At 28.7% G+C, this 15,778-nt stretch overlaps 1 protein-coding gene across 1 annotated transcript; it reads right to left on the bottom strand.

Annotated features, from left to right (window-relative positions):
* Positions 1-1,734: 1,734 nt before the first annotated feature.
* Positions 1,735-6,874, bottom strand: LOC133804729 (probable WRKY transcription factor 12). The gene is made up of 4 exons (XM_062242868.1): positions 6,136-6,874; positions 5,793-5,866; positions 5,182-5,343; positions 1,735-2,134 (listed from the first exon to the last, which is right to left on the bottom strand). Exons 1-4 carry the CDS (start codon positions 6,499-6,501, stop codon positions 1,972-1,974), a joined length of 765 nt encoding a protein of 254 aa, XP_062098852.1. The 5' UTR covers positions 6,502-6,874; the 3' UTR covers positions 1,735-1,971.
* Between the last annotated feature and the right edge of the window lie 8,904 nt (positions 6,875-15,778).

Below are 15,778 nucleotides of genomic sequence, written 5' to 3'. Positions count from 1 at the left end.
ATATAATGGCAAACCAAAATACACATCAAATGATAAAATAATTTCATGCATATTATTACTATTATGCTCATAATAATAATAGTAAATTAAATAAATAACAACTTAACCTAAGTCGTTATTTATTCACTTGACATTATACTCATGTCCTGTTTCCATAAAAATTCAAACATAAGAAACCATGAATTTTATTGTCATTGAAAACCATACATATCTAATACTTCATCAAAGGACAAAGAAAAAAAAATGCCTTCAGTGACAAAATTATGAAATTACCCAACCGGGACAATGGATATTACACTGGTGGAGTTTGATTTTTATTTTTGTAGCTAGCATAATTGAGATATTACACTGGTGGAGTTTGATTTTTATTTTTGTAGCTAGCATAATTGAGGTTTTTTACTGAAGAAAAATGAGAGAATAGAGAATGATGAGATGAAGATTTGGATAATTTTTTAAGTGAAATACTGAAGTTTATTATAATTATTGTTTCTCTTTCAAGCAAATGACGTTATACTTCAATTATTCATTTTATTGCTTAGGATTCTATCGACTCATTCTATTTGTTATTACTTACTACAACTCATAAAATCTACTGTCACTGTCAAAATGTTCATTCTTCATTCGTATATATTAATTATTATTTATTAAACTTTGGACAAGGTATTCAGAATTTTGGAAAAAAATAAAAAATTCTTAACTTCCTTTATAAAATGCTGTCTATGTTATAATGGTTAAAGTAAAAAAAAATTAGAATAAAATTACTTGACAGAGTTCGGAAATTCAAAATTATATATATTTAAATATGGATAAAAAAAAAAAATCTCCCCGACATTACCTTCCCTTTGCCTTTAAACTTTTGCTTGTTAGAATATATCATATAATTTATAGGACAAATAATATTTTTTCTCTTAAACTATCACATTTGTAGAATTTTGTCCCTCGAACTTTATTGTGTGACAAGAATTCTCTCAAACTATAAAAACAGTTAAAACATGTTATTTTTGTTGCATTTTGTTCATCTTTTTTACTGGTTTGCTGATATGACACAAGCTGCATATATAATTGTAGTATGAAGATCTATTTAACTAACTGAAGCTAGTTAAAATTGAATTTATTGTTGTTAAACATACAAACATTCGCACTAAGAATGCATATACATATTTTCATAATTTATTATTAGATTACTATTTATGTATGTATTTTCTGTTTTAACTCTCGTATCATGCTACATTTGCGCTACATTAATTAGTGCTACATTAGTAATTTGTTAAAAAAAATATCAAATGCAATAAAAGCAGAAGAAACACATTTTCAATGATTTCTATAACTCACAGGATATTTTGCCATGAAAAAAATCCAGGGGCAAATTTCTTGAAAAGACCATAGTTCAAGTTGAAAAAAAAAATACTATTTTTCCTAATTTAAAATATCATACTGTCAAAAATTTTAACAGAATAGCTGACCTTACGTGAAGAGGAATTGACATTTAAATTTTTTGCCTCATAAAGTATTCGTCGTCATGCAAAGTTGTGCCTTTAGAATGATATTTATTTCTGGTAGTTTTAATTATTTCAAGAAATTTTTAACAAACGAAAAACTTCGAAGACAAGATGTAATGTAGCTTTTGTCCTGTTTAAATTTATGTTATTACTTTGATGTCTAAGAATGAAAAATTATATAAAAAAGTAATGTTTGTCACAAAAAAAAAAAACATTGTGTGCAGTATATAAATTATATATATATCTATATATAGAACTTCTTCTAGCTAGCTAGTGTTTGTAAATAATTACATTGAAAGGTACATATAACAAATAACTTAAGACGATGGCAATCCCTCTAAAATAATTATAAAATTGACAAAGACCGTCTAGAGCTAATTAATAAATTTAAACACATTGTAATAATGAAATATTACAATGAATTCTTAATTTTTTTTCTTTAAATTCTTTCTAAATATTAATAATTGGATAATTAGAAAGAGCTAAAGCATTCATGTTCTGAGGAATTTGAATCATCAGAAGGAGAGTGGTTGTGTCTGCCTTCATACGTCGTTATCACCATACGACAGTCCTCTGAGAGTCGTTCAACCCTCTTCTTCACTCGACAGTTGTTATGAGTACAACGGTAGTAACTTCTGCAATTCATATATTAAGAAACAAACAACTATATACGTTAGTTATATAAATAAATATATATATTTATATATATAGTTTAGCTTTAGGAATATTACCAAATATATACAATGTAGTTGTGTCGAAATGTTGTTTGTATAATACTATTCTTGACTCTTTTACAAACAATTTCTCATTAATATCCATTAACATGAATCTCAATAAGATCAAAATTAGTCAGAAGCATTAACCCTAACATTTTTGTTCTTCTGTAAAAATATATAGTAATATGAAACACGCGTCCATCAGAAGAGAAAATTTCATACCAAATTTTGGAATATTTATATACAATAATATTCATACAAAAATTAATTATATACGAGAACTACGAGACATCAATTTTTAACCCACATGATGAGTTAAAATCCCTCTAAATAATTATTGTCAAAAAATAAGAGAAATCGGTACGTATGTGCATGCAACATATATTGTATACCAGTTCCTTAAATTATATGTGGTTTAGTTATAATAAGGTTTTCAGTATAAAAGTTCCTTTAATTATATGTGGTTTAACAAAATAGTCCTAAATTATAAAATATAATAATATTAAGTCATTATCCTCATTAAACAGCAGCAATTAAGTATTTGCTTGTAATTTTTTTTTTTACTAAATATTAGTGGAAAAGATTACATGGCATTCAAATATAAAATACATTTACATCCCAGTCTCTCTCCCTAAAAAGCAAACAAGGAAATAAATAAATAAAATTTACATATCAAACTATGGCATCATGAACGAAATAATGAACAGAAGATTTCCATATTGCTACTTTGGTAATACAATGCAATCTTTTCGTTCAATACTTAATCAAGAAATCATACAATACAGGACTTAAAAGTTATTGTTTAAAGAGATTAAGGGCTTAATTACTATATATATATATAACTCAAAGGCCGATTTGTTAAAGCATGCATGTATGGTACTTCAAAGGGGCTCTCATCCTTAATAATATTCATTAATTTAGAGTTGTATTGACATAATTTATACAGTGTTTAATTATTTTCAGTTATATATATATATATATATCAAAGAGGCTTATTAGGTCATAGGATTCAAAATATGTATGAAGAAGGCTAATTATTATCTATAGTATATAGAAGAGGAATCATGTGTGATACAATTAACTTGGGCAAAATATTTAAAATGGGGAGTTAGTAGTGAAGGTACTGTACCTCTTTCTTTATGAAGGTAGGTATGGTACCTCAATCAATGCCGATAGAAGATCTAATCCAGAACTATATATATATTATTATTCGAAACACTAGGTATGCAAATGAAGAAATAAATAGGATCTTTAACATAATGAAAAGATTGCTGACCAATAAAAAATATATAATAAATCCCATGTCCAAATAAAAATTATTTTTGTTTTTTTTAAAAGAAAATGAACAGTGAGTCCATGTATCTAAGTAATGGTGTAACAAATCATCACGAGAGAGATTCACTAGATCTCAAGGCTAATTTCATTTTCCTCTAATTTTTTTGCTAACCTAAATACATGAGAAAACATATATTAGAATATTGTATATTGTTATCTATTACAAAAATATTCAACTTCATTTGCATGAGCAGATTAATAGTTAATTTAAATGGGAAGAATCTAGATTTATAAAGACATCTGGCTGAAACTACTCATGTATATTAAATATAATACCTTTCTTTTCTAATTTTACTTATTTATCAACTAAAAAAGATAACATTATTGAGATCATGAAGCTCCTCATATACGTTAGTTCAATCTTATATCGATCGATCTAAATGAGACGTACTTTTCATGTTGAATGTATTTTTTCTTTAAAGCTGTGAGTATATAAATATATATATATTTTGCGACTCCCCGACGGTATTACTAACTAGCTTATACTTTTGTGTGTTAATTAAGCTATAAATTTATCGGATCAAGTATAACTTTTCATGCTTATTATACTTATAACAGCCTTGTTCCCATTAATGATAAAGAAAAACAGAAGAGGGGAGGACCTAGAGAGATAATTACTATCATAAAATGAAGATATTTAATTAATAATTTTAATTAAATCTTAATTATTATTGTTAAAAACAATCTTATTATTATATTAGTCATCTTTTGTTTGTACTTTTCATTTGTAAAAAATTTGTATTTTCAGTATTTAATTGTTAGGTTATATAATTAGTTACCACATGGAAATCTTATGGCCATTCACTAGGCTTAATTTCTGGGCGAAAATATTTTTTCTCATGACCAAATTTAGTACAATCTCTCACACAAGATCAGAGAAAGTCAAGAAAAAAAATTTATGCATTCACAAAATTTCTACATTTATAATAATTTCTACTTTATTTGTTATATATAAAATATTTTTGCTTAAGGTTACGTATAACATGCCCTATAGATATATAAACATGTATGGACTTTGAGAATGAAGTTGGTTAAATGATTTATATTATATCTCTTGCATATATAGTTATATATTTACTGTATGTATACATTGCTTGTCCTGATAAATATTATTTTTTTAATAACCGAATGACTTATTCATATAGAGTTGCAAAAATCCAAAAATTAATAATTCAAATAATGCACATATATATATAATTTAAAAGTGCTTCATAAAAGCATCTAAAAATTTAAATTACGACAAAAAACAAAAATTAAACACCTGCATGCACATCTTTCATAAGACATTTTTATTAGCTCTTTTAGCTAGTATAGCTTCCTAATTTTCTCATTTAAATAAGCATTATACTAAGCTCTTCGATCAATTAGACTTTCATTAACATATATTTTAAATTAATCTGAATTAGATCACTCAGAACAGTACTAGTTACATCAATCATGAGAATTAGCTAGCTAGATCAAAATTTTAGTTTTAGTCCCAAGTAATATATATATATATATATATATTTATATATTATTTGTCTAGTAATCATAAATGAAGAGAATGCTAATTAATATTTGCAAAGAGATATGTATATATATAAATATTTTATGAAAAATAAAAATATAAAATAAGTATGTATGGTATGTACCTTGGATGAAGGCTATTCTTGACAACTTTTTGGCCGTATTTTCTCCACTTATAACCATCATCAAGAACATCAACATCACTTCTGGTTTGGAAGCAGAACCTTGGCTCTCTCAGTTTTCTCCTCACTTTCACCTTGTTTTTCTCTGCACTTGAACTCCTCCACCTGTCAATTAATTATCATTAACTTAATTAATTTGAATTGATCTCCTATATATATATAATTACTACAAATTTAATTAATTTTTATTAGATGTATATCAGGGTGCAGAGCTAGATTAATCAATAATTGATCTAGCTAGTTATAGCCCTCTACGTACTCATCACATTCCACAAAGAGTAATATTATGATCTTTTGAAAAGATTGGAGAAAGCAAATAATATATTATTCTCTTCTTCTCTTCCTTCCATATATTATGGCTGCAGAATCTCCCTTAGATTATATGCTTCGATTTTCGTGTCCTTCTTCTGCATGTTTGCATGATTATTATATGTTTGAACATACATATTAATATATATAGAGAGAGAGAGTACTTACATCAGTCATATTATATATATAGTACAATTTATCATAATTATATTCAAGAAAAGAGTTAATTAAAGAATAACATATACCATGAATTTCCACCATCGCTAGCATTACCGGTGCAAGTTTCCTCATTTACAGCCTTCGGATCTAACGAACCCACCTGATGATTTAATCAAAACTTAATTAGTTAATAATCCATTAATTAACAAACAAATAACATTAATTAACTAACGTTTAAAAATTAGAGACCGGCAAAGGAGAAAAGAAAGAATGGATATTATATATATATATATTATTAGGGAAAGACTCTTATTTTATATATTAACACATAGAGATATGAGAGACATATAATTTGCATTAATATAAGTAATTATCATAATTAAAATTCATAACAAAAATATCCACACCAAAACATGTTTAGATTTTTACCATATGTTCGTTATTATTACTCCAAGAAGCTCGAGTACTCCCAACAAGGTCGCCATGGCAAAACCCCAAGCCGGAGTTCGATCCGGCCGCAGCCGCAGTCGAAGCCGAGCCGGTGGTGGAGAGAGGCTGAGCCGCCGATGGTGGCGACAACTGGCCTCCGCCGGCGCCGGAAGATTGCTGAGACGCGGGAGCCAAGAAGCTATAAACGTTGTGATGATCATTGTGATGATGGCCATGGTGATGATGATGATCTTCAAACTGAACAAAACCCATGTCGTGGATCGGAACTGGAGCCGGAGTAGCCACCGAAAACGACACCTGAAGCTCGTAACTAGGCACTACTGATCCTGATCTTTCTCCTTCCATAATAATAATAATTAGTATATATTTTTCTTCTTATAAATAATTAACAAAAGAGAATAATCTCTCTCTCTTTTTCTTTTTCCCTAATTTGGTCCGTACAACTGAGACCTGTTTTGGTATAGTGATGAAGCTGAGAAGTCGGTATTGTTAATTTGTGCTCGGTACACGGTGTTTGGTTATTGGGTTTTTCTTTTGTTTGGTCAACTAGTAAACGAAGAATGGAATAATATGATAATATAGTTTCCTGGAAAAATATTCTTTTTCCATCTGATCTTATTAATAAGATTGTCTACAGAGATAGAATAATAATATTATTACGATTAATTCTCTCTAGTAGTAAGAGTAGTACGAGAGAGAAAGAGATAGAGATAGAGATAGAGAGAGAGAGAGGTACTGCTCTTGAATAGCCTTGTAATGTTTATTATTGGCTTATATTCACTGTCTCTCTCTCCAAACAGTTCAAAACTCATTATTAGACCATTTGTGTGGGGGCGTGTACTAGAAAATTTGAAGGACTAATAAGATAAGAATATCTATGAATAATAATCATTAGTAACTCTATGATTAGTTACATTATTAATTAGGTTTTTTTTTCTTTTCAATAATGTTATATCATTTATAATGTTAATATTAGTTGTGTATATATATATACCACTTGTCATATGTACGTTCACCTGTAATTTTTGCAAATTTGCCACATATTATTGGTATTGTATATATATAATGGAAAAATAAAAGTGGTCGTAGTAAGTTTTGATCAGTAAATTATTACAAAAAGAAAAAAGAAAACACATTGGATATCCTATATATATATATATATATTAATAATAGGGTATTTTGGCACATGGCATACTCTAGATTATTTGGCATTTTGATATGTCCAAAGTTGCCAACTAATAAAGGAAATACAAACATCTTCTATAATGTTCTTCATTAGTTTTGTGCTTAAAACCCTAGAAAAATTAGTGCTTTGAAAAACAAAATCACAGAGTACGTATGATTTGTAGAATTGACTCTAATTATCAAATAATAATATTTTTCTTACAAAGATTAAAAATAATAATTAATATATGTGTTATATATATATATATATGTATGAATGAGAACTCACAGTACGTATGCCTTGGAAAACAAAATCACAGAGCATATGCTTTGTCCTTTCAAAAAAAGAGTATATGTTTGTTTTTACTGATTTATTATTATTATGACTAGCGATAACCAAAGCAGATAAGCAGGGCAGGGATCTAGTGCAGAGGGCGCAATTCCCCTCATTTTGATTTATTTTTATTAAATTTGTCTTTTTATAAAAATAAAAATAAAATCTAAAATTTTCATCTAAATCGCCAAAAATTAAAATGATAAAATAACCCATCTTATTTATAATTCATTATGGCTCTGTTATACTCATATTAAACTAAAATAATTACCAACAATAATAATTATTTTTAATCACTAAATGAAAATTTCCAATTTTGTTGAAATAAATATTTATATTGATATATGGTCGAATCATGTAGGTACGTACCATAATTCTTTCTTCAGTAGTTTTGTACCTGATTATCTGATGAGCTTATTAAAACAAAAATCGAAAAATACCGAATAAACTTTTAAAAGCATATATTTATATATATATATATATAAATATATATGATCTTTGTCTTCAACCTGCATGAATTAATATTCGGTGAGTACATGCAATGCAAGAAAACGTTCCCTCCCAAACAAGTCATTAAAAATTATTTCTATAATCTAACATAATATTGGTCGACGATTATTCCAAATTTACTGTTCATAAAGATTTATAATAATATCTCTTCTATATAATAAGTGTGTATCAATGTAATAAGTGTGTATATAACGAAAATTCTAGATTTTAACGTTTTTTTTATTTTTTAATATTAATTTTAACAGAATATTCTTATATTTAACGATAGTTTATAAACACTTAAACTTAGATAAAATAAAATAAATAATTGAAAAAATTAAAATATGATATTTTTAGATATTTTACAATGATTATTATTTAAAAATAATAAATAATTAAACAAATTAAAATAGCATATTTTTTAGATATTTTATAATGATAATTATTTAAAAATAATAAATAATTAAACAAATTAAAATATGATATTTTTGAGATATTTTACAATGATACTTATTTAAAAATAATAAAATCATATGTTTTATAACTTAAATAAAATTTAATTAAATTTATATTCACTTATTAGAATAATATCATATTAAACATATAATATAATCTATTGTGAATTAGCAATAAATTACTTTTTTTTTAAATTAGCAAGAAAATTAAATTTAAAATCCATGTATAATATTTAATATTACATTAAACATATAATATATAATCTCTTGTTGTCACTCCCAAATTCAAAACTACAACAAACATAAACTTAAACAAAAATAAATAAATTATTTAATTAAAATAAGATATTTATTTGAAATTTATATGATAATAATATAAATTTAATAAAAATAATTAATAAATTCTATAATTAAAACTAAGCAAAATGTGCATATTACACATTATTTATATCTAGTACAAGTAAATATATTTGTATATGTAGACTACATTTTCTATTTAATTTAGAGTTTTTGGCAACAAAAATATTCAATGTTTTTATATAGTTTCACTTTAACGTTTTTTTTTTTAGTAGTGAATATGCTCAAAGCCATTAAATATCTCTCAATCACTACTTCACTTGTTAACATAGTTAATAGTACATATGTGGCATTGACGTGGCCTTACATAGTTGATGTGTCATTGTCACGTCAATGTCGCATAATTATTTTAAATAATTTTTTTAAAATTAATAAATTAAAAAAGGATAATGACAGTAAAACTACTTAAGTAGTTACAATTTTTCCAGTTAAATACCTATGTAAAAATTTTGACGACAAAACTACTCAAGTAGTTACAATTATTGCAGTTAAATACCCATGTAAAAAATTTGACAGCAAAACTACTCAAGTAGTGATTTTCTTGTACTTAACTCATTGTTGTTAAGTCTTTTGTTAAAATTAACCATGTGGGACACGTGGCAGCTTCTAATTTGTCCATTTTTAAATGTTTTTAAATTAATTAAAAAATTTATTAAATAAATAACATATTTTAAATTCATAAAATATTAAAATATGTATTTTAAAAACTAAAAAATAAAATTATTTAATGAAAAATCTAAAAAAAAATCATAAATTTTTTACTTTTAATCAACATGAAATTAGATTGTATTTAGATTTTAATCAAAATCAAAATGAAATTTTTATGAATTTATTTATATTTTTCATTAAATTAATATTTTTTTTAGTTTTAAAAATACTTGTATTAATATTTTGGGAATTAAAATATTTTATTTTATTTTTTCTGAATTTTTAATTATTTTAAAAATATTTAAAACTTAACCTTTTAGGAATTAAAATATATATTTTATATTTTTTTCTAAATTTTTAATATTTTTAAAATATTTTGGAGGAATTGGAGGCTGTCACGTGTCTCATAGAGTTAGTTTTAACAGTTTACTTAATGACAGTTAAGTGCAAGAAAATCCACTAGATAAGTAGTTTTGCTATCAAAATTTTTACATGGGTATTTAAATGAAAGAATTTTAACTACTTGAGTAGTTTTGTTGTCAAAATTTTTACATAAGTATTTAACTGCAAGATTTGTATTTTTTTTTTTTGGTAAATCAGCTATCTTTGTATTATGCACAACAAATACAATCACCAATCAATTACAACCGCCACCAATAACAACAAACAACTTAATTACATTGAAGAAAACTAACCCATCTTAAATCTTCCTTTCCGATATTTTTGGCCGTACACCAGGAAACTCTATAACCAATTTGGTATTTAATATTCTGAATAATATTCCTAACCATAGGCACCTGAAGCTTCCAAAGAGCTGCATTCCTAGCTCTCCATATGAAGTAAATGCAAGCACAAATAGAGCTTCTGTAAACACTCCTTCTGCAAGCAGAGTGTCTACATCTACGAATCCAATTCATCAACCCAAAGAGATCAAAATTATTTGAACCTATCCCTAACCACGACAGTATAGGCCTCAGACAATTTTTACTGAATTGACATTCAAAAAACAGATGATGATGACTCTCAGGATAACAGCCACAAATGAGACACAGCATGTCTTGAGAGATTCCAAACCTATACAATCTATCTCTAGTCGGCATCCTCTGTTTGAGCACCAACCAAGCAATAAACTTATGCTTAGGGTATCCATTCCTGTCCCAGATCGCTGCATACTTCCATCTGGCCTCTGTATTAGACTGCATCAGCTTATACATTTGAGCAATGCTGAACCTAGTCCAACTGGAACCTCCCTGCAAAAATATAACCTTGAGCTCATTCTTAATCCGAACCAGCTGCTTCCAGTACCAATTGCTAGAAGTGGGAGCTACATAGTCCCACTTGAGTAGTTTTTCCACAATTATCCCAATTAAAAAAATCATTAAAAATAAAACTAAATAAAAAACATTAACAAACTTAATCAATACAAAATTAATACCTAAAACATAAAATAAAATAAAAATTCATTTCTGTTGACTGTGATTTTAGCCAACGACTTAAGAACGTCAAATACGACAAGCCTTCAAGAGAATTGTAAACGACAACAGACAGTTTTTTATTAATGAAAGTAAATAACACGAGATTTTATAGTGGTTCAGCCCCGATAATCAGTAATAGCCTAATCCACTTAGAGATTTTATTACTGTATTCACACTCAAGATCAAATGAACCAGTGTCAACTGAGTTTCTTCAGTACAAATATTCCAGAATACAAGGGTTCTCTCAGGAAAAACACACTTTCTCTCTCTAGAACACAGATTAACTCTCAATTTTCCAAAAGTCCCTTTACGATCCTCCCAACCCTCTATTTATAGGGCTGGGATTCTCAACTGATATTCCCCTTTGATAGGGATATTTTATTATTCACCTTATATTTATATTACAATAAATGTTTAAAATACAACTAATCCCTAAATTCGAGTGAGGAGTGAGAGATTCCCGGGTGCTTAGACCAATTCTCACTGAAGTCGTTTCGGGGAGTTCGACGTAGTCTCACATGCATGTTGATTACTCCTCCGAGCTTTCCGTGGGCCTAAGGTGGTATATGCATGGCTCTCCTCGGACCAAAGGTCATGTAAGTTTGCCTTTCCTCGGACCAAGGTGGTCCGAGCCCACCTCCTTTGCTCCTTACCTCGGGCAAGTCCGAGGTAAGCTCCTCCATGACTTGTCCGATCGGACACAACGGCCTTCTCCTCAGACCAAGGTGGTCCGAGCCATCTTCTTCATGCCATCTCCTCGGACCAAAATGGTCCAAGGCATCTTCTTCATGCCATCTCCTCGGATCAAAATGGTCCAAGGCACCTCTCCCATGGCATGTCCGATCGGACATGACACCCTTCTCCTCGGACCAAAGTGGTCCAAGCCTATCTCTTTCAAGCAAGGTCCGATCGGACCTTCTAATCTTCTCCTCGGACCAAGGTGGTCCGAGCCAACCTTCCTCCTTCAATCTCACCTCGGACAAGTCCAAGCATACCTCTTCCATGGCATATCCGATCGGCCATTATGTGGCCTTCCCCTTGACTGAAACTTAAGTCCCAAACTTTGGCCTGCACAGGACCTCTTTCCCTTAGTCACTCTCTTTGGACACGTTCGAGCCAATACCTAAGAAACCTTGAGAGGTTTACCTTGGTCACACTCGAGCCAAAATATCAAGAGGCTCCTCAAGCTTAGGTCCAATCGGACCTGTTGCTTTTATCCCTTGAACCAAAATCCAAACCTCTCCTTCAATATTCTTGGACTTGGTTTCACATCAATCACTAGGGTCTTCAAACTGGGGTCTGAGCCAAGCAACCCTTAGACCAAATATTCTCTTCGATTGGGTGTATTTAACTTATTATGGCACCTCTCAAGCAATCCAATTTTTAACTGATGCATTGGGCTATCGTTAAGCCAGATCACCCAACTAATTCATGCCATTTGTCAATTTTATTGCAAAATCATCTTTTCAAATTTTTGGGATAACAATTTCGTTAACGATTCATATGTTCATTTTTTTTCTCCCCTAATTCGAGCCTAGCTTCAAATGATAACCCACAAACCAATTTTCTTTATTATGAAAAATACATTCATGTTTCTAATCAGTTTTATTCTCATTATCCATCATTGTTCTACTGAACATTGCTGTTCTTGAAGAAAAATAACACCAAAATCTAAATTCAAATCCAAAAAAATCACAAAACCAGATCACAAACCACAATCTTTCATTTACCATATCTATTACATTAATAGCACTAAAATCACATATCACCTAAATCATTCTTCAATCTGAGAGGAAAAAAAATCATAGTAAAAAAAGTAACCACTATATATCATTAATGGACAGTCACCCACAAACAGATTCTTTAGATCTGTCGTCTTTCGTTCGTCACCTCCGTCCGCGAGCAGAGCCCAGAGATCCAAGCCTAGAGTTGAGCTTTCTCCCCAGATCTAAGCATCAAGACTCATCCTCCTCCTAAGCCTAGCTGCGCGATAGCTCTGACCCCCATCCTATCGACCTCGCCTAAGAAGAAGAAGAAGAGAGGACAAGAAGAAGAGGGAGAGAAAGTCAAATGATTTAGGGTTTTGATCCTTTTTTAGTTTCCTTTTTAATGATTTTTTTAATTTATTAATTTTTCAAAAGAAAATAGACTTTTAAATTAATTTTAATTTAAAATAATTATGTGACAATGACACATTAGCTCTGTCAGGCTACGTCAATGGCACATCTATTGAGATTGGTTAAACATAATGGTTAAGTTGTTTACACAATGTGGTGCAAAATACTTAGCGGTTTTTAGTTAAGTTGAAGTGAAAATATGAGATTTTGTAGTAGGCATCTATAATTGACTTTTATGGGTCTAAAGTGATACGTACAATGATGTATCTAAGTATGCCCAAAAAGTTTGGGAGCAATTGAAGGGGTTTAAGGTCAATTTTGAGAAGTTAGACTAGACCATGGCGTTGTGTTACCTCTTAAGAGGCGATGTATTGCCTAAAGCCTTAGGGATTGAAGAAACCCAACCGGCGACGCGTTGCCTGACATGTTTGTACGGATACATATTTTAGGCTCCAAATGATGTGTTCTAAAACTCTAATCCTAGTGGTTAGACTTAATCACGATGCTTTTACTATAAATAAGGGTTATTAGAAGTGTAAAGCCTTGATCACACTTTACAACTCTCTCTCTCTCTCTCTCTCAAAGAGCATAAGTTTTCTCCAAGAAACTCACATAGTATTCCTTGAATTGTGTGAGCTTCAAAGGCTTGTTCAATCACAGATCTCATTCTATCTTGGTGAAGCTTCAAGCAACAATGAAGGGCTTGGAATAGATATTTGGACATCAATACTCCTCGTGTATAAGCCTTGAGATAGACTATTTTGATTTTTCCATTATATTTTGTGTTCAAACATTCAATAGTTCTATAATACTTCATGTGCGGATTCTATTAATCTAGGATGTGTAATTTCACTCTCCATTTCACATCATTTTCTAGAATTTTTTTTAATCTTTGAATTTTCAAGATTTGTCTTCATACTATGCTTGTGATTTTTGATTAGTCTCTGCGGATTGTATTTTTAAATTTATTCATATTATTCATAATTGATTTAGAAAGTGTAAAACTATAAATTCCCACCGAGAAACAATTTTAGTAGCTTTAGGTTTATTCGCCACCAAAACAATAAAAAAATGAGTTTAAAAATGGAACAATGTAAAAATATTAAGTATTTTCTTTGCCAAAAACTCTTAAATTTATATTTGTGATGAGATAGAAAGAAGGAAATGAAGATTTTCATTCTATATGAAAGCACCGATAGGATCTATTTATACGCCAAAGAGGTAAGTCATTGAATATTACCTCTACGACTTAGAGCTCTCAATATAGATGCTCTACTCCATCTTTTAAAATACCTCCCCAAAACACACATTTTTTCTATTATACCTCTAAGTTTTACATTATACCATACATCCGCTTCTTAATTTTTTTTCTCTATATCATTTAAATATTACATTTTTTATTCATTTCAAATATTTTCTACAACTAGCAATAATATCTTTATATCTTTTAATATTTACTATATCTATCCATATGTAATATCACATAATTATATTATAATTTAAATTTATCCAAATTTATAAGATAAACTAAAATATTAATTAATCTAAAAAAATTACAATTTTTTTTTTTATTATTCTCAAAGTATATTTTGAGAGTATTAATTGAAAATACTTAAATATAATATAATATTTTGAAGATAGAGAAATGGACAAGAAATGAAAAATTAATAAAATATTGTTTTGAATAATGAATAGTAGACATTAGATATGACTCTTTATTGTAAATAAATCTAAAAATATTTATAAAATGAATCATCCATTGTATGACTCTTTTACTTAATTTTAGCTATTTTTTTCAATTTTGGGTAATATACATTACCCATTGTGAGTGATCTTACTATATATAAATACATGTATAGAAAAATAAAGGTGTATATATAGATACAAATACATATCTGTATATGTCTAGTCAAATTTGAATAATTCTCTAGGATTATGATGAGGGGTCTCCTTTCGGTTCTCCAAATTTTCTAGAAAACCAAACTGTTTACCGAAGTCTTGTCCTTGTATTTAGTCTTTCTTTTCTTTCGAATTCGTCAGCTTTTCAGCCTCACACGTTTTTTCTCTCATCAGAAATTTCAAACTCACTACTAATATTACAGTATCAAAATTATTAGTAATGACTAATATTATTATTTATTTATTTTGTCAAGAAGAAATATTAATCAAAATTTAATCCACGTACACCAATATAAAAGGAGTAGGACTAGTAATTAATAGGGATTTGGTGCCCAATTAAGTCATACTAGTACTGGTTGTGAAAAGCCCCATAGGCCATAGCCAAAGCTATAATTGGTTTCTCATCATCATATGATTTGGATGTATTGTGGAACAGTCTTCACCTTACTTGAAATGGTAGCAAATGAGGTATTATAGCTTGCACCCTAATTCTACTTCTTACTTCTTCTTTTTATAAAAAAACTTATAAACAAATAATACTTAAATATTTTAACATTTAGTAGATTTATCCAAACAAATTAATAAAGATAAGATAATAAGTAAGCTACAATAATTTGAACCACAACTTTTTGTTTTTCTTCTTTTAACTAACCAGGGTTTGACTCCAAGTATGTAGTGTGACTG

The sequence above is a fragment of the Humulus lupulus genome, chromosome X (genome assembly GCF_963169125.1).
Source record: "Humulus lupulus chromosome X, drHumLupu1.1, whole genome shotgun sequence".
In the NCBI taxonomy this organism is placed as follows: domain Eukaryota; kingdom Viridiplantae; phylum Streptophyta; class Magnoliopsida; order Rosales; family Cannabaceae; genus Humulus; species Humulus lupulus.
This window is presented reverse-complemented; position numbering and strand designations above follow the sequence as displayed.

Coding starts and splice junctions, on each gene's coding strand:
- LOC133804729 (XM_062242868.1), bottom strand. CDS start 6,501: ATGGAAGGAGAAAGATCAGGATCAGTAGTGCCTAGTTACGAGCTTCAG. Junction 5,867..6,135: donor GTAATAATAACGAACATATG/GTAAAAATCTAA, acceptor TTAAATCATCAG/GTGGGTTCGTTAGATCCGAA. Junction 2,135..5,181: donor AAGAATAGCCTTCATCCAAG/GTACATACCATA, acceptor TATGAATTGCAG/AAGTTACTACCGTTGTACTC.